Source organism: Ammospiza caudacuta, chromosome 9, assembly GCF_027887145.1.
Source record: "Ammospiza caudacuta isolate bAmmCau1 chromosome 9, bAmmCau1.pri, whole genome shotgun sequence".
Classification (NCBI taxonomy): Eukaryota; Metazoa; Chordata; class Aves; order Passeriformes; family Passerellidae; genus Ammospiza; species Ammospiza caudacuta.
Window position 1 is genome coordinate 29426863 of NC_080601.1, and position 18619 is coordinate 29445481.

At 38.3% G+C, this 18619-nt stretch overlaps 1 protein-coding gene across 3 annotated transcripts in view; it reads left to right on the forward strand.

The window, feature by feature from the left end:
• The window catches only part of SHOC2 (SHOC2 leucine rich repeat scaffold protein), a 63775-nt gene that overhangs the window by 26428 nt on the left and 18728 nt on the right, over positions 1-18619 (forward strand). For all 3 annotated transcript variants that reach the window (XM_058810647.1, XM_058810645.1, XM_058810646.1), the window contains one exon: positions 11658-11795. In XM_058810647.1, coding sequence (XP_058666630.1) covers positions 11658-11795 — 138 coding nt within the window. The remainder of the gene's footprint in view (positions 1-11657; positions 11796-18619) is intronic.

Genomic DNA, 18619 nt, shown 5'->3' on the forward strand with positions numbered 1-18619 from the left:
CTGGGCATGCCCGAAACTGCTCACCCAGTTACCAGCAGTGCCCAGTACAGAGAGCTTTGTCAGTGGTAACAGGAGTGGAGAAATGCACTGGTGATGCCAGCTGCTGCTCTGAGCCTTTGGCTCCCTGTGGCAGCTCTGGGGATGCATTCTGCTGGAGCCACAGGAACACTTTTTGCTAGGCAGAAATGAAATGGATGATGTGGTATGTTTTCTGATCCATGTGATTTTTGAATTGTTGTGAGCATCTCAGCAATCCTTTGACTTTCCCCTGAGAGAATGAAGGAATTACAATTTTCAACTATTTTGACACTTCAGTTTAAGTTCAGCAGCCTTGTTGGATATTTTGCTGATCAGATCAACAAATGATACTGGAAACCATGGGGCTGATGTTTACAGAAAACCCAGCATACTGCGTGTTTCTACATTCATTGAAGGAATTGTGGCCAATTTAGCTGGTTGAGCTGTTACACAATTGTCAGTATTTTACCTGGTTCTGTTTGTGGCTCACTTATTAGTTAATCTAGCATAGATCCCTCTTCTGAGGTTCAACTGGGGATAGTGCTGCATAAATTCAAAGTAATACTAGTAGTGTGTGAAGAAAAAACTTCTGTGAGGTGTTGGATCCTAGTGTTTGATGTTGTGCTTCAGAAACTTCTCTTGTGTGTTTGGTACTGCAGGCATTGCTGCTGCTGAAACCTCTTTATTTCTTTTGTTTATTGAATATGATTTACATGGAAGTATGTAATGTCTGTATGTGTTTGCTCACAGTTGTCTTGAAAGAGATCATGTGTAACTGCTTCATGGGAAAATTAGTAGGTACTTGTGTCATGAACGTGTGACTTGTTTCTTTCTTTTGTATTTTTTATTGTCTTGATATGTGTACAGGCAGTGTTCTCAGTTCTCTATAAAACCCTAGCTTGAGAACATTAACTGCTTTGCTTCTGTCTTTTTATCCAGCAGTTAGTCCTGCCTTTATTTGAATTGTGATAATGCTCATGTACCTTTTTACGGGTCAGCACCTCATTGTGGAAGGCCTTTTAGAAGCACAAATGCAACACAACTGTCACCCTTATGAAGAATTTCAAAGAAAATCATCAAATTCAAGCATCCTTTTTTATTCAAAGTAAATTCCTCAGACTAGGTTGCCTGAAATTGAATCAGAGGAAAAATAAAATTAATTGGTGTTTAAGTAACACAAATAATTTCAACTGCTCAGACACATAGTACAAGCATTTGAAAATCTTTTTCATCAGAGTAAACCCAGATAGGATAGTTTAAATTTTGTAATTGATTTCTACTCACTTACTTTCGTGTTACTTTTTTTGATAAAATACTTCAGTTGAAAGCAAAGCTGAAAAATGAATCTACTGAGAAGTGTATTTCTGACTTTCCAATGGAATTTGTTTCTTTGAACACTTTCTATTTCTCTACATTTCACATATGCACTTCAAAAAAACCCTTCCCTTTTAAGTCTCAATGCTTTTAATCCCTTATATGTTTTCTAATACAGTATCTAAATACTATAAACTAGGAAGCACTCATATTATCAGCTTGTAAATAACAGAAGTTTTTCTTTCTGCAGAATGGAAAGTAAAATGAAGCCATTATCTTTTACAAAGCAATATCGTGTGGAGCATTTCAAATTCTTTTTAAAAATGCCCCATTGTTCTAAGGCCTAAGGCTCACAATGGCATGCTAGTGTGCTTGTTCATATTTCTAAAAATTCAAAGCTTATGTAACCTGCTGACTTGTCCAGAGAGGAAGAGTCTTGCAGCAGTTAACTACAATGTGCTCATGTTGTTGATCTGGTGCACACTGTGCAAGGAATCCTGGGTTTTCTTTACTTTTTCTATTGAAAGTAGATGTGCTACAAAAAGGTTGGTCTGGGCAAAAAGAAAATTAAAGATCCAGACTTCAGTTTGAAAAATGTTGCTATTGTTCCCTCAAAGAGGGATTGCATTAAGGCTTACCCAGGTGCTACAGACTTGTGATGACTTTCACTGTTACACAAAACTGAAAATTTTTGTTTAGTAAGAATAAATGACTTTCCAACTTTAGGACCTTGTTATAAGCTATCATCCCATTGCTTTTCTAGGCATCTTTATTCTCCAGCCTTATAAAAAAAAGTTTATTTTCCTTCTGGTCTTACTGAAATAAATTGAATGTTGGACTTTTAAGTGCTCTGATAATTGAGGCGTTTCATCCAGCACCCAGCATATCTTTGAGTAGTTGATTTTTGTGCCAGTGATGTTCCATTGTTCTTAGATGCAGCACTTTCCCTCTGTTGCCTACATTTGTTCTCAGGTGGTCCTGGAAACTGCTTTACAACTGACCTGTTTAAGGTGTTTGTTGTTTTGGGGAAAACCTGGAAGAGGTGAACCTCCCACCTGAGCTGCTGGGAAATAAGCTAAAGTTTGGTTCTGTTTTGGACTTTAAACTGTCTTTAGTAGCTAAACAACACAAACTTTAATTAGGGGACTACACCTGAGGAGAAGTTGCTTTGCATTTAAAACCAGTGTTTTAGTGAGAGAGAGGAAATGTTATGATCTATAGTTACTGAACAGATGTGTGTGTTTCTGGTCTTTCCCCCTCCCCAGAATTAAGCACCTCTCATTCCATTGCATCCAGTTGCTTTATTATAGGTAGATACATACTAAATAATTTCTGCTTGTATTTATCAGACTTCTCTTAACGCTTTTCTAGCAACATCTATATTGCTTATACATTTTTAATGCAATTTGAAATTATTTCAGTCGACTGCATAGTAAGCTGAGGTCTTGGTGTGCATTGTTGTATTTTCAAATATAAACATATTTGTTTGAATAAGATGTAAAAATACTCAAATAGTTTGTTTTGTTTTTTTTTTGCCCTGTTTAGCCAAGAGCTCTGCAGGTGAATCAATGGGAGTTTTCATGAAATAGATGTGCTGATGTATAAAAGCTTCATGATACTGAAAGTGACAGGATCCACTCCCCTCCTGGCAGCTTCCCAGATGCTACATTTGTTGTCTGTTACTTTAGGTAGTTGAAATCAGTGTAGTTTAGATCAGCCTGGAGCTGGTGTGGGAGGAGGAGTGGGAGAGCATGAACTGGAACAGGGAGGGCAGGACACCTGAGCTCTGGGATCCCTGGGCTGGCTGCAGCTCGTGTGAGCATCCCCGGTAGGATTGCTCTTGTTGTGTGTGAGTATGAGCATGACAAGAGCACTGCAGGTGCTCTGGGGAAGGGTGGATTGCTGAGAGCAGAGAGCTGTTGAAAATGCAGCAAGTTATATTTTCAGAATCTTTTTCTCCTTTCCCACTGCTTTTCATGTCTTGTACCACAAGGCCTGGAAATCACCTGGTGTAGTTTACTGGAATCCTGGTAGCCTGAGCTCAGCTGCACCTTACTGAAACAATGTTTTCATGTAGAGTGGTGAGAATCCATTGATGAGAGTTTCTTGATGGCAAAGCTACTCTGTTCTTCTTTCTTACAAATTGCATCCTACCTAGCAGGGTGATAAATTGTTTCAGAGTGCATCTTGCTCTGTATCCTGGTTCTGACTCTAGCTTTAAGCAGGAATGTGCATAGAAACAGAGTAAGTTTATATATGAGGCTTAAACTGACTCCTTGCCCACATCCAACTGTTTTTGTATCAGAGATTTCATGAGTCTGATGCAGCTTGTTTTTTTAGTAATTCTCAGTACCCTCTTCTTCCAAAGGCTTGGCCATTTTTTTTCTTTAAACTTCTATAAATGCCTTTCATCTTTAGTAAGGTCTGCAAGTTTGCTTTGAATGTTCCTGTCCATGAAGGTCACTGTTATGCAGATGTTATATATATATATATACATAGAGAGAGAGAGAGACAGAGACACACACACACAAGCACATCAAGACAGAATGTACCTGTTCACCTGGCTGTTCAATCTCTAGTGGCATCCATGAAATAAAACCTTAACAGAAAGGTTTTCTTGTGAAAACTTTGCCAAAAGACAATCTGGAGGGATAATTGTGGGGATGAGTTCACAAGGTGGACACCAGCTTCATCTCCTTATCTGGTAAGTTGTCCATTTGCACTGAGATCAAAAAGTGGAAGATTAGAATGGAAGAATGTGAATGCTTTGGTGAGTCAGGCAGTCAGCATGAGAAGGATGAAAACCAGAGGAATTGTCTTGGGATGAGGCCAAGCAAATGTTTCAGTTTTCAGGCTGTTACTTAAGCAAGCCTTTTGCATTTCTTATATTTGGAGTTTTATTGCATTCCTCCATGTTGTGTTGAAGGAATTGTTTTGCACAATCAAGTTGATAACGTTTTCTTTGCAAAGACAAGGTTGCATCTCATATCAGTTTTGAATATTTTTGTTGTGTTGACACACAGAACTCAAATAGAAATTATATTGTCAACCTGGTTGAAATTACATGTACATAGTTTCTGCAAGTTTCTTGAGACTCCAAATATTGTGTTTTCTGTCTGAATGCAACTCCTTTTCTGGGGAGAATCTGGTCAGGGCTGTTCTGCAAGGGAAATATTTTTAGAATGCAATTCGGGGAATCTGCCTACACCAGGCTAGGAATGTCTTTGAGACTCTCTTCTTCTCTTCCCCCATCTACCCCATTTAGATAGTTTGTGGTTTCTTCACTGCTTTGAAACTCTTTCATAACACTTGCACCTATTTTGTTTTCAGTAGTGTAGACAGTGGACCAGATGTGTGCAGCCACATTAGTTCAAGTCTACTCACTCCACACTGAATGTGGTGCTTCCTTATTAAATGACTTGCTAGTTGCAAAGCTTTTCAGTGATGCCCTGAATTTCATTTCCCCCCCTTTTTTTTTTTTTTAAGCAGAGCTGATAATATAGAGAAATATTTGTTTACATTATTTGTATCTAAGAACACCTTCCCGTGTTTCATCAATTTGAAGGAAAAACAAAATTGTGTTTGTGGGCTTAACTGGTGTGGTAATGTCTGCAAACAGTAGTTGAGAATGCTTTTATATGTTTTTATTTTAATGTGATAAAAGCATGAAGTTGTTAACAGGAGTGGAATAGATACAAGCATTAATGTATGTGTGTTGGTCTCTAGGAGTCAGAGACAATGACTGCTTATGTGATCCAGTTCTGGTGGTTTTCTTGAGCTGCAGAAAAAGTGTAGAACTCTTTTGACCAGCTTCAGCTTTAGTAACTGAGTTCTGATTCTTGTGAGAGCTCTTATGGGGATGCAGTTTTGTCTTGTCAGCTAGTCAAATTCCTCCTGATTACAGTTTCTTCAGGCTGGCTTTAGGATAATGATAAAGTAGTCCTGCCTTTTTGATCTGCTTGCAGAGCTTACTGGGATGATGCCCCAAGTGTAATTCCAGTAGATAACTGACAGCTTGTTAGAAGTCCAGAGTTGTTTTGGGATTTTTAAAAAATTTTTTAATTTTATTATTTTTTTTTCAAGTTTTATTTTTTTAAATCAATGCTGCAATTATTTTAACTGTTTGAATACTTCAGTAAGTACTGAACAGAGGAGAAAAAAATCACCTTCCTCAGGCTGCGTTTTCTAATGTAGCCTGGAAGGTGGTTAGCCTTTATTATTTGAGAGCTTGCTCCACACTGAAAATGGACAGGATCCAGGTGTTAGCCCAGGCTCAGCACCACCAGGACCCCCTGGTCCTTCCCTGCAGAGCTGTTTCTCACCTCCTGGTGCAGGGTTGTACCTCTTTACAGGGTTATTCCCTGCTAGGTGCAACGCTTTGCCTTTGTCTTGGCACTCAAATGAGTTTCTGCTGTCCGCCTCAAATCCTGCTTTGAGCCCTTGCTAAGACTTTTCTCTGCATTTTGCATATTTGGGATTTTGTTTGAACACGTTTTTAATTTTATTTGTATTTTTTGCTTTCAGTTGTAAGCAATAAGTGTTTGCTGTTGTGTCTTGTTGAAGCTTGTTTTAGAACAGATTTTGAGTCTTTTCAGCTGAGGTTCTGTGGTTTTGAGTGGTTCCCACAACTAGATCCTGGTGTGCATTTTGAGAATAATATTACTGTGCTTATTTCTTACTTACATGAGTATTTTAACTTTGGTAGTCAGTAAGTCACTCATGACCATATTAAAATTGCATTCCTTCTCCTTGGTAACTCTTCTGTGTAAGTTAGAGTTGTGCAGCAATGATTCAGAATGGCTCTGACTGCAGAACAAAGAGCTCAGGCTCTCTGTCACAGTGATGTACTCAGATCTCACAGAGAGTTAAAAGATTCCAAAATTCTAAAATTGTTTTTAAATTTTTTTTCTAACATCAAGAAACCTGTCCCACAGACTTTGTGTAGACTGAAAATTCTTTCCTTTTATTTTCTCCTTTGCCAGCAGAGAACTAAGTCAAAGATGAGTAGCTATGAAAGTCATGGAACTGTTTGTAACTTGTTCCCAGCATTGCTGATTTGGGATAATTAATTCTTACATATTAGCTTATAACCAATGTTATGACACATCAGCCTGAAGTCCCACTAATATTTGCATTCTCCTCTTCCTTCTACTTTCCATAAGAGTCTTGATCCTCTTGCTGTGTCATCTGGCCTAGGATTTATCATGTTGTGAAGGATTTCATAATATTCAATCTGCTTAAGCATGGGCAGGCATGTCATTAATCCAGTGGAAAAGAGGCTACATTACAAATTGTGTTTGCCATCCAAGAGTGGTGCCCACTGACTGAATTAGTGATTGGAGACACTGAAGCCTCTTTGCTATTGACCTAGATACTCTCTCCAACTGTTAATTTGTGTGTACTTGAGTGTTTTTTGATGAAGCAGGATTTTGTGTTTCATATGGCCAAAAAGAACTTTCAGAGTTTTGTAAGTCAGGGCATGTAACCTGGCCCTCTTGTCATAACAGGCTTTCAAAGTTGGCCATGAAATGGGACTATAGTTCTGCCTCATTATGTTGAAAATATTAGTCATTTCACTGTGCTGGCTTTTTAAAAGCAGGTATATGTATCACTGTCATACTACAACATTTATTCTTTGTGTGTATGAGAACAACAGTGAAGTGATTGCTCACTCCACCTTTTTTAAGGATTGTTGAGGTGAATGCTTAGCTGTATTTCAACAAGTTTTTTTTAAATGGAAGGTGGTTGGAGTCTTTACAAACTGTCTTTGCTGAAAAATGCATTTGAATTGTGTGATGTTTTTTAGGGCCTTTAAAATACAAATTTTTAAAAACTACATGCTATGCTGTAACTGACTATTTTTTGTGAAGGTTATTTATAGAGAAACTGTTTTATGTTTTTCAAATGAGCATTGCTCCTACTTTAAAATCTTTTATTGTCAAGCCAGCTAGTACGTGCAATTCCTGTCTGCTTTCTTGGCAGACTTAGAGCTTTAATTGCTTTTTTTCCCTTTGCAATCACAATGTAATATAGTAAAAAAAGGCAAAAAAATTCTCCTCCCCAAGAAAACTAACTCCAAACACTAGGACCCTCCTAGTTTATTTTTTAATTGTTGTGAGGGTGCTTACCCCTTCAGTGCAGCTGTAAGTAGTCTATAGAGAATCTTTTATTCACTACTTGTCTGTTTTGGACATTATTTGTGGCAAAGAGTTAATTTAACCTGTGGTTATTATTTCCCTGAAGCAGTGCTTGCCTTATTGTAGTGATTTGGGGTGTTTGAACAATATTTTAGTGAAGTGATGCACAAGTTGTCCGTGTGATGAAAAGGAATGGGTTTTTCTTCAGGAAACTGCTTTCTGGTTAAGGCTGATTTTGATCTGCTGCGCATTTCTAGCTGACTTATTTCTGTTAAATCAAGATAAAAATGTGTTTCAGCAAATTTTAGGTAGTACACAAAAAATTGCAGATGTTGATTCTTTTACTAGGAATAAGATCGTGAGCTCCTTACTCGTTAGACTTTTTTTTTTTTTTTTTTTTGTACCTGATCAAATCATTGCTTTAGGAAAAAGATTTTTCCCTTATTTTTTTTTTTTTTAATTTTGACATATGGTTCTTATCTTGGCAAAAATGACAGATTTCAGTTGTATCTCGGTGAAACTTATTTTAACTTTTTATTTTTTTGGGAAGCATTTCCTCAGTTCAACTGCCGCTGTTCAGACAATAAGGACACTTTGACTCGCCGAAACATCAGCTCCTGGGAAGAGCACGATGCAGATGGCCTCGAGTTGGGGCTCTGTGCATTTGCAGATCATTGTGTGTGGTGTGGAGTGCTCCTGCCATGTGTTTGTGTGCTGTGGCTGCTGACAGAGCCGCTCTTGTGAGCGGTGCCTGCACAGCCGCAGCCACAGCGTGGCCATTCACGGTGCGCTCACCCAGTGGGACCAGAGCTGTCCCCGGGCTGTGGCTGCTGCTCTGGTGGCCCCGAGCCCTCCTCATCCCACTGGGGACATGGGATGGGATGTGCTGGGATGTGTTCAGCAGTGCTGGGCACATGAGCTGTGCTTTTGCTGTGCTCAGAGCTCAGAACAGGGAGATCCTCACCCGGCAAAATAGAGCTTAAAGAGAGGATGGGCCAGGTGGTGCTGGTTGGCCACAGGACATGACTGGCATTGGTTTGTAAGCACTGGACCCTTTTATTTCCTTATTCCTCTGTTTTCCTATACTTGCCCTTCTAAGCTACATTGATTCCTCCCTTTCCCGTTCCGTGAAGATTCCCTAGCAACTCTTACCATCCCTGGTTGCTCTTCCTTTTACCTCACAGTAGCTGTTCAAGCCCCGCATGCAGCAACAGCCTCAGGCTGCGAGGTGCTCTGAAGAGCATTTCCATTTACACACAGTCTCGGCTTTCACACATATGGCCACTCAGTATTTTAGTATTTTAGTTCTCAGACCACAGCTGAGAGAACTCTGTGTGCCTTTGCTTGTGAAGATGTAAAAAACCATTTAGCTCCGTTGGTTAGAGCATGGTGCGCATGACACCAAGGATGTGGGTTTGGTCTCCCTGTGGGCCGCTCACTAAAGAGCTGGACTTGATCCCGAGTTTCTCAGTTAACCTCTTTGTATGTGTACTGTTAGGCTTATGAAGTGATTCTGAGACTTCCTTTCCTTTTTATCTCAAATGGAGTGTTTAAGTTGATAGGCTAGGTTCATGCTCTTCACTTCTGTGATCTGAGTCTCTATCACATCACCCAGATGGTTTTTGCCTTTTTAAGCATGTTGGATGTAAGATTTTTTTGCCATATGTCATGGAGAGCAACAGAAGAAATGTACCTCGAGTGATATTTGTTGACTTACATGCTCTCTGTTGTATCTCAGTAATTCAAGTTAAAGTTTTGAAAAAATTGCAGTGCCAACAGCATTTCATCTCCCTTCTCTTTCTATCCTTAGAGTGGGCACTAAACCCATTTTCATGAAATGCTGTTAAACTATAAGTACACAATAAATGTCCAAGAACAAGATTCCTTACTGAGCAATGGGAATTAAAAGCTGAATATTTCTATATTTCTTTAATTCCTTTCCTTAAGTCACTATGCTTCATGATAGGGCTCTAGCTTCTGATTTCTGCTCTAAAGCTTAAAATTTGTTGAGCAGTCCTCAATCTTTTTTAACATTCAGTATTTTTATTAAATGCTACTACTGTTGCTTTTTAAAATAATGCCTGCGTCTTTAATGCGACAATATTAAGTATGGCTATTCAAATTAAACTAAAGTGTTTGGTTGCCCTTAATTTTCTACAGAGACATAGGCATTATGTCTCTTTTCATTATTTTTCCTCCTCAGGATTAGGGAGTAAGATGTTTGTTTCAAACATTTAGCTTGCTGTTGTCAAAGATATCAGCAGGTGCAAAAATGAAGTGCAGCACATGTTGCTGCAAAACCCCCAAGTATTTCTTCGACTTCAGCAGATGTAGAGTGGGAAGAGTCAAGTAAATGAGAACTCAGCACGATGAAATGGAATTTATGCCATATTTCAAATTTGACATCATTGGTTAAGGCCTGAAGTGAAAACAAATGAAAACAGCAATCATGAAGTCAAAGCTACTGCCCCGAAGTGTGTGAAGGTTCTTGGGTTACCTCAGTAAAGTTTTGCGAGGCTCTTTTTTTGTTTGTTTAAAGGGAGGGATGTTTTAAGTCTTCCTCAAGCTTTTCTTCCTCCTATTGCGTTCTACACTTTGCCCCCTTTTTCCATGAATAATAAAGATACCATTGTCACAGACCATTAACTCTTGCTTAATTATTTGTTACATTTGCTTTCTTCTGCCTGGTAATGGCATTGACATGTGTGGGTTAGGCAGTGCTGGGTACAGCACATTTAGCTCTTGCCTCTGGTTGCCTGGACTGCACTTGATTGCTGATCTAAGAGAGGGGACACACAGTGCTGGAGTAGCTGCTTGAGCACCAGCTTTACATTTCCATCTTCTTAGCTTGCAGAAAAACATCCCATTTTGGGTTAATTAATGCAGGAAATAAGATATGTTAACATATCAGCTATATGTTAACAATCTAAGAAAAACAGAATAATGAAGCTTTGAGGTTGACTTTTTTCCTGGCCTTTCACAATTGTTCTGTGATACATAGTGAGTATTGTGGCTACATGACGCCTGAACTCTGGACAGAGTCTGAATTCATATTATTTTATGATTTATTAAATCACCAGTTGTGATTATCTGCTGACCTAATGAGTAGACACTCTACACATCAGAACTTGCCCAGGATAATCCTCTAGGCCTGTGAGAAAATCCTTGTGTCAAAGATACAATGCTGAAGCTTAAAAATAGATATTTGCTCCTCAAAAGGAATTTGCTGCTCTTCCAAATTTGTTACTCACTGAGTCATGCTCTAATATACAAGTGCAGTGACCTCATCTTCACTGGAGAGTAGAAGCTGTTCAAATAATATGCATTAATTTTACCTCCATCAGATGCAAAAACTGTGAATACATACACATGTATTTATGCACGCATTTGGTTTTTTCTTTTTTCAAACCCAACAATCTTTTGCTCAGAACACAGTGTGTTTGACATAAAAATAGGTGAAACTACTGTTCAGAGAGTTGTGCCTAGCTGTGCTTTTAAATTAACTTATAAGTGTTAGAAATGAAGCAGTTCTGTGTGAAGTGGCTGTAAACTCCAAGCAAATCCAAACTTATTTAATGTTTAACAGATAATCCTTTTATTTCGAACTTTTATTTGCTGTAGGTCTGCTTGCATACACTTTATTTATTGTAAGTTGTCTTTTTTGGGATGACTGTCACCAATGTTTAAACTGTTCAAAAAGAGTGTTCAGGACTTTAGATTGTCTAGGTTGTCAGCCAAATAATTTTTCTGTCTCTTAATTGTTGATTTTATGGCTGAAAGTAATTCATTATATAAAAAGTGACCTTAATTTCTCAAAATTTAGTACAATTCATTTACTTAGTAATGTTTTAAAATTCTGGTCAGCCTGAAACAAGTGTAAGATGCAAGTTTTGTGCTTGTATTCCACAGCTTGAGCTGTCAGAATAAAATCAACCAATAAATTACATTTCTTTGGAGAATCTATTAAAGCTTTATCTGAGCTTTTCAAAATTGTTGATCAGGTTTTAGATCTGACTGATGAAATGATGATCCTGTAATACCTTATTTTATATGTATAACTTTATGGTAGCAGTAGCTTTTTTTCAGCTTATCCCAAAATCCGTCTGATTCTTTTAATCTGTGTGGAGGTCACTGCTGAGAGTTGTACATTAAAGTCCTTTATGTTTTGGTTTTCCTGTGTGCTTTTAGGTGAGTTGTGTAACCTCATAACGCTGGATGTAGCGCACAATCAGCTTGAACATCTTCCAGAAGAGATTGGAAGCTGCACGCAGATCACCAACCTTGACTTGCAGCACAATGAGCTCCTGGACCTGCCAGAAACCATAGGTAGGTGAAGAGGCTGGAGAGGAGAAAATAAATCACTGTTTCAAAATATTCATTAAGGGGAACAAATTCAAGAATGAGTATTTGTTGGTGGCTCTGGAATGACTGCTGTTCAGCTCAACACAGAGATTTACACTTCATACTTGAGATTTAAAGCAAGGTGTGCTTGTTACCTTAAATGTTACCTTAAGTAATTTAAGAATGAGAGTTGCAATGAAAAAAATCCAAATCCATTACTTCTAAATCTTAAGGTGTTCTGTGGTTATAAGCAAACATCTTCTACTTGTTTGTTCATTCTGTAATGAAACTGAGCACATAAAGAAATGAAAGGCTCACTTATAGTTGAAGTGCAGTACTTTGGCAGATAATTTTAACTTACATCTTTGCCTAAAGCAATATAAAGCTAAAATCATAAATATTTTAAAATAATTATGTATGTATTATAGTCTTTGGTGGAACATTTAAAAAAATCTCAAGTCCACAAGGTCATCATGTCCTTATGCAATAGAATACAGAGAGTTTGCAACTTACATTGGGAATAATAGACTAAGATAAACACAGTCCTGGTTGGTTTCAGTATCTCATATGGGATAAAGCAACAAAATATGCCTTTTCCTATCTCATTAAATCAGTTTTAAACAAATGGCAGAAAAAGATGGCTGCTGTGATTTAAAAAGGCTAAAAACAAGGCCATGATTATTTTAAGTTCTGTCACCAGAACATACTCAGAAGAATGAGCATTATCAGTTTAATGGTATTCAGTGTTGAGTACTTATTAATGTACTCTAATGCATGGTAAAGTGAGGAACCATTTAATGACACTCCAGCTTTTCTTCTAGCGGTAAATTGTTGGGGATGAAGTTACTATGGCTTTTGGTTGAGAAAGTTTGATGTGAGCAGAGTTTACACTGATGATGTATCCACTGGAACTAAACTTCCTTCCTGGACTGATATTTTTAAACTCTGGAGATCCCATTCCATCTGGAGTTTGCATCTAACTTACACCATTCATAAGTACAGCCTTTGTTTTTGTTGCTATTTTGTAAATCTTGCTGAATGTTGTTTTACATAACACTTATGTGTAGTGTATGTGTCACATTTATGGAGTGAATTCCCTGGATAAACTGTTAATTATGGGAAAAAATCTCCAAGCAAGTGTGAGAATTCCATATTCAAGGCTTATAGACTAAAGCTGTTAATTCCTGTGAAGAGTAGTAATATGGTTTACTAAGTTGTTTAGTGCCTGGTAATCACTGAACGTCTCAAAGGACCAGAAAAATCTCACTTGTTATATGCTGCAAGACTGTACTTACAGGGAAAGGTCTCTGGGTAGGAGAGGCACAAAGTTATTAGGCAGTTAAGTCACTTTGATAGATAGGAAATTGCTCACTCTGCAGTCAAGATAGTTTGGACTCACCTATTTCTTCAGAAAGTTTCTGTAAGCTTAGGTGGTTTCTTTTGAGTCAGGTTCATACCTGGTTGGACTGGATTTCTGTTTTCTTTGTTTAGTTTTTCCCTTGCATTGTCTTTATAATGTATAGAAGTTGTTTTTAAATGTTGGTAGCTGTCTCTTTACATGCTTATCTGAGCTGAATATCAATGTTTTAGAGCTCAAGAAACCACCAAAGATAGCTGAATAATGGTAGGAGACAGGAGTGAGCCATGTTGTTGTTAACCTCACTCTAGTTCGGTTTTGCTCCACTGGAAAATCTCTCTTGTAAACAGTAAGTTAAAAAAAAAGTATTTAAATAAGACCTTGAAATCAGAAATCCATGTTTGTGCCTCATGTGGTTTGCAAACAGAATTTAATAGTGAAGGAAAAGCTTTAGGTTCCATCTTAAATGATAATGATCAGCCTACATTTATGCATGTTGCAGGAAAGGCAGCCGTAGCCAGTTCAGCAACATTGGCTTTATTTCTTAGTCATCGCAGTTTTGGTTCGACATACGAAAGCAAGCTGTGGCATGATTTTTAGATTACAGCTTGCTTTGTGGTTGGCATTGTTCAGGGAGAACGCTCTGAGTGCTGCGAGAAGCCCAGCGAGTCAATGGCGCGTGGCTGGGGCAGCCCTTGGGCCCCTCCAGCTCTCACTGCAGGTTCTCTCCCTGCCTGCTGCTTGCCACAACTGCCTTTTCTTGCAATGTTTCCATGCTTCCAGGTGTCAGGATGCTCGCTGTGTGAGTGCTGTTAATGGTTCTCAGTTCAAACTCTGGGTTACACACCAGGGACAAAGCAGACCAAGCACATTTGCTCATTGTAAGTATTTGACGTTCTGTGAGCCTCCTGGTATGGACCAGGCTTTCCATTGCTGCCAGGTCTGTGCCCTTCTCCCCCACTGACACCCTTTTGATTGAGGCCTCAGTTTTTCTTGAGAAGGATGTTTTTGTCATGCTGCTTTGAAAAACCAACAGCCCCCTTTGCTTTTTATTTCTCCTTCCCCTCCATCAAAAAACCCTCTGAAAGTAGCTGCTGAACTATATAAACAAGCTTTGGTTTTACCACAGGAAGATTTCAGAATCTGCCAAACTTAAAAAAAAGCTTGTTTGGTAACTAACAGCATGTACTGAAATGTGCTGGAGCTGTGGGAAAGGGACATGAGGGTGACATGCAGGGGAGTGGCATGGAAGGGATTATGCATCAGCAGTGATTATAGAGGTTGCAGAGCCAATATACCCACTCTGTAAAAATACCAAGTTCTTCTCTCAACTAATGCTGTAGAAGCATGCTTTTGTGCAGTAACAAATGTCGATTTTAGATATTGGTTGTCAGGAAGTGACCTAATGCCTTGCTTTATAGATATTGGCTTCATACATTCATATCTGTATTTCTGTTGATTGAAAATTGTAAAGTACTTTTTATATTAGATCATTTCCTGTAAGAAAAATGAGCTTTGTGGAATGGCTTAGCACATTCCGAGAGTCTCAAGCCCAGAATCAAAATCATAGTGGGATCGTGGCTGTTTAGTGTTTTCATTGCAGATTGCACACCCCCCCATAATGTGATTTTTTTTTTTTGCTTTTGGAGGGTGGTGGAATTGTTAGCTACTTTTATTTACACAGTGTCTTATCTCTGTATACTTAGCTGGCACACTAATATATCCAACACAGAAGAAAGTGAATAGCCTATCATTTATATTAAAATTATTAATTGAATTTTTGAGACTGGCAACAAATTTTGGGTGGAGTAAATTGTTTCTTAGGATTACAAGATAGCTTAGATAATTTTGTCCTGCAAATACCACATAGTGAGTGTTCCCTCTTTGAACTTCTAATTTTAGCATTCTATACAAATGAGTTCACAATTTCATATGTAAAAGCATAGAAAAACTGATTTGAGAAAGAAATATAACAGAAACAGAGTTGCAGCTTTTAGTAATACCAGATTCTTCATCTGCTTTGTAATTTTTTAGTTTTGTGTGCTTACGTGTGCAGTTTGATTATGGTCAAATGTGCCATATTCACAGGCATCTAAGGCAACAGAAATTTTAATAAGAAAAAGAATAGTCAGTTGTAAATGTTCCAAAATTATACTTGAAAAGCACAGAAAATTCTGTCAATGGACACACTTTCCAGTGTCTGACATAGCACTGTTCCTAAGAGACGGTTTGGGAAATAGGATTTACAGTTCTGCACTACTCTCCTGCCCTTCTCTGTGGCACTGTAGCTCAGAGGCTGAAATCACAGCTTTCATGAAGTTAAATACTATTTATTGATTGGTTTTGCTGGTTGAAATTGTGCTCCAAACCACGCTTCTAACCTGCTTAACCCCAGTGTACCTCTGAGAGCACTGTTTTGTTCTTTAAACCTACAGCTGATAAAACATGAAGCACTGACCAGAACCAGACACGTGAAATTGGTACAGATCAGGTTATGCAAAATTGTGGTTGAGAGCTTTAAGTCCCTAGAAGCAAAGATATTTCTGAAGAAATGTGAAACTACTTTAAAATGGTATTTTAAATTTGGCAGGTTTAGCAAAATCAGGAGTCTTGTTCTGAAATGTCTGAGCACCTGCAGCTCCCTCAGTGATCAGGGGCAATGTTCAGATGTGACTGATGAGTTTGATGTGGTTAATTACTCACTGTTGTGATGGAGCAAAGTGTAGAGACTTCTGCTCCAGCTTTCACAGCAAGATTCATATTCTCAACATTTAAGCACGCCCTGGTGCTTTGGTCAGTGAGCATTCTGTTTTGTGGCATCAAGCCACTTTCCATAGGCTCACTTAGGGAGAGCTGATCAACATTCAGTGCTTTGTCTAAGGTTTTGTTCTTGGACTATACTGTTAATAAAACTTATTTAATTGGATTCTGCTAGTATTGGGCAATTGCAGTAAGTGCAGCCTTTTCTTTACCTGTTTGAAAGCAGTGGCTCCCACTCTAATACTCTAATTTTTGTATTACTGTGTATTACTGTCTAGTTCTCATGCTGGTCTCATAAAGGAAAACTTCTGGTTCTTGTTGCCTTCAATTCTAGACTTAGTAAATGTAAAGTAGTGAAATTGACTGGAAAATGTCAGGTGGAGGGTAAATGGGAAGGGACTTGCTCATTTTGTACTCCAAGCTCAGAAGGGCAGGCGTGAGGCTGTGAGGTGTTGTGTCACACTAGTGAGGCTCAGACAGTACTGCATGAGATGGGCAGGGCACGTTTGGGTCTCGATGTTTGCCCAGGCTGATGCAAATGCTGAAAGCTCAGGGTGTGACATGGCAGTTATGCAGAAGAAAAGCATAACAGTTGCTTCTACATTTGGGAAATCACTGTTGAATCTTCCGTCACTCTTCAGGAAGTTTCAGGGTGTTCTTTCTCCTTTCTTTAGGTTCTTTTCCTGGTATCTGCTGTTGGACAGCATTCAACTGCAGGGAAGATACGAATGGAACCCTGGTCTCCATAAAATAATTCTCACATTACTTAATTGGCTAAAATTGTAAAGATATATTCATGTGTTGTACATTTCACGTTTTCTTTATATAGTAGGGCAGCATTAAAAAATTAAACGCATCATTCACTTAGGAAAGGTTAATGTTTTTATCACATTGCCAGTTAGGCATAAACTGTTCATACAATATGATTTACATTTATATGTATCTTTACTTTCCCAGAAAGGCTTTAAGTAGTATATTTGAAAAGGGAAGAAAGACTACCAATGAAAAATTAAATTGAATAAATTTCAGTTGCTTTGTCTTTACTGTATACAGTGTGAATTGAGTAAAATGAAATGCTTTCACTGATAGCCCAAAATAAGGTCCAGCTGTTGTTTTTGTCTCTGTTGCAATGTGAAGTGTATTTATGTTTTAATTAATACATTTCCAATGCAAACCCAATATAGTTAAATACATATGTACTATTTCATTAAAGGTTAGATTGCTTCTAATGGCTAAGTAATTCTGAGTTTGATTCAATGTATTTATGAAAATATTTTTTATTTTGTGTTTTGGTTGGATATTCATCCTAAGACTAGAGTGGGGGCAGTTTATTTTAGTGAATGCATGTACCTTCACACAGAAATTAGATGCAGAGACCAGTGTGTACAGATGTATTATAACTGCAGCTCAGCATTTTCAGAATGATTAGTATACTGCAGAAAGAAAAAGCCTATAATACTATTTTATTTATATGAGAAGCAGGCACAAGGGAAGAATGATTCAAAGGAACACATCAGAATTGAGACAAGTGGGTCTGTGAGTTACTTGCATTTTGATGAACGCATATTAAATGAGTTTTAAGTTGAATTTTCATCTAGACAGTTTCAGAAACATGTCACTAAGAGTTTGTGCTCTCTAGCCTTATGCAGATGTTGTGTTTGTTGTGTATTGGGTACCTGAGCCTTTGTTGCTCAGGTTTTGCAAGTATCTTGTGTGCATCTTTTACACAGCCAGCAATGTTAGAGTCTGGAATCAGACTGAGAAATAACTGACTGCCTGTGGTCACAATTTAGCGTTTTAATATTGATGAGCAAAAACCTGTCTTTGGATGATATCAGACTGAAAGTAGAGAGAACTCTTTGCTCTCTTCAGATGGCATATAAACTTGTAGGGGTGGTAGAGACTAATTTTAAATTAATGTTAAATAGCTTTCTAATAGATAACATCTTCATCAGAACTCCTAGACTTTGCAGAAGGAGGATAATGCACTTTGATTTGAGCAGGGCAAATAATGATGGACCCTGCTGACTTTGGTAATTTGTGAATTTGATTTTGCCTCCTACACTGGCCTGCCTGGTATATCAGGAGGTATTGGTGGGTGAAAAGAAAAATTAAAATACTCTAAAAGTCACTTTTCTGTTAAACCAGTGAAATTAAGTCAAACTTTGTATTGTGTTTAACTACACTTTTCTATTTGGAATGGAATAATTACATCTCATGCTTTGGCTTTGGTAGTTGGTAGCAATGATCAGGAGGGGTTCTCTTCTCTCCTGCAGTTCTGCTAAGAGTGGTTCCCTTCCACCCCCATCACCTTTCTGTTCCCATTCCCATTTTTCTAGGGCATCAGCCTTTAGCCAGAGCATATTAAACATTAGGGATGTAGGGACTGTAGAAGGGATTTGTTGTCTCTCAGATGATGGTCAGTGACACAAGTTTTAATTTGTACAAACCTACAAGCTTTGATTTAGGAAGAAGGTGCCCCCAGACCAGATGAATGATGGCTGTGGGATTTTGTTCTTGTTTCCTCTGCAGCAGGGATCATGAGATCTCTTTTGGGGTGTCTTGTTGGACCAGTCACTTTGTGCTGTTACTCTCTGCTTGTGGTGTGCAACTGAAGGTTAAACACTTTATCTGCAGCCTTTCGTTTTACTCTACAGCTATCAGGAGAACCGGTTTGCTTTCTGATAAGAGA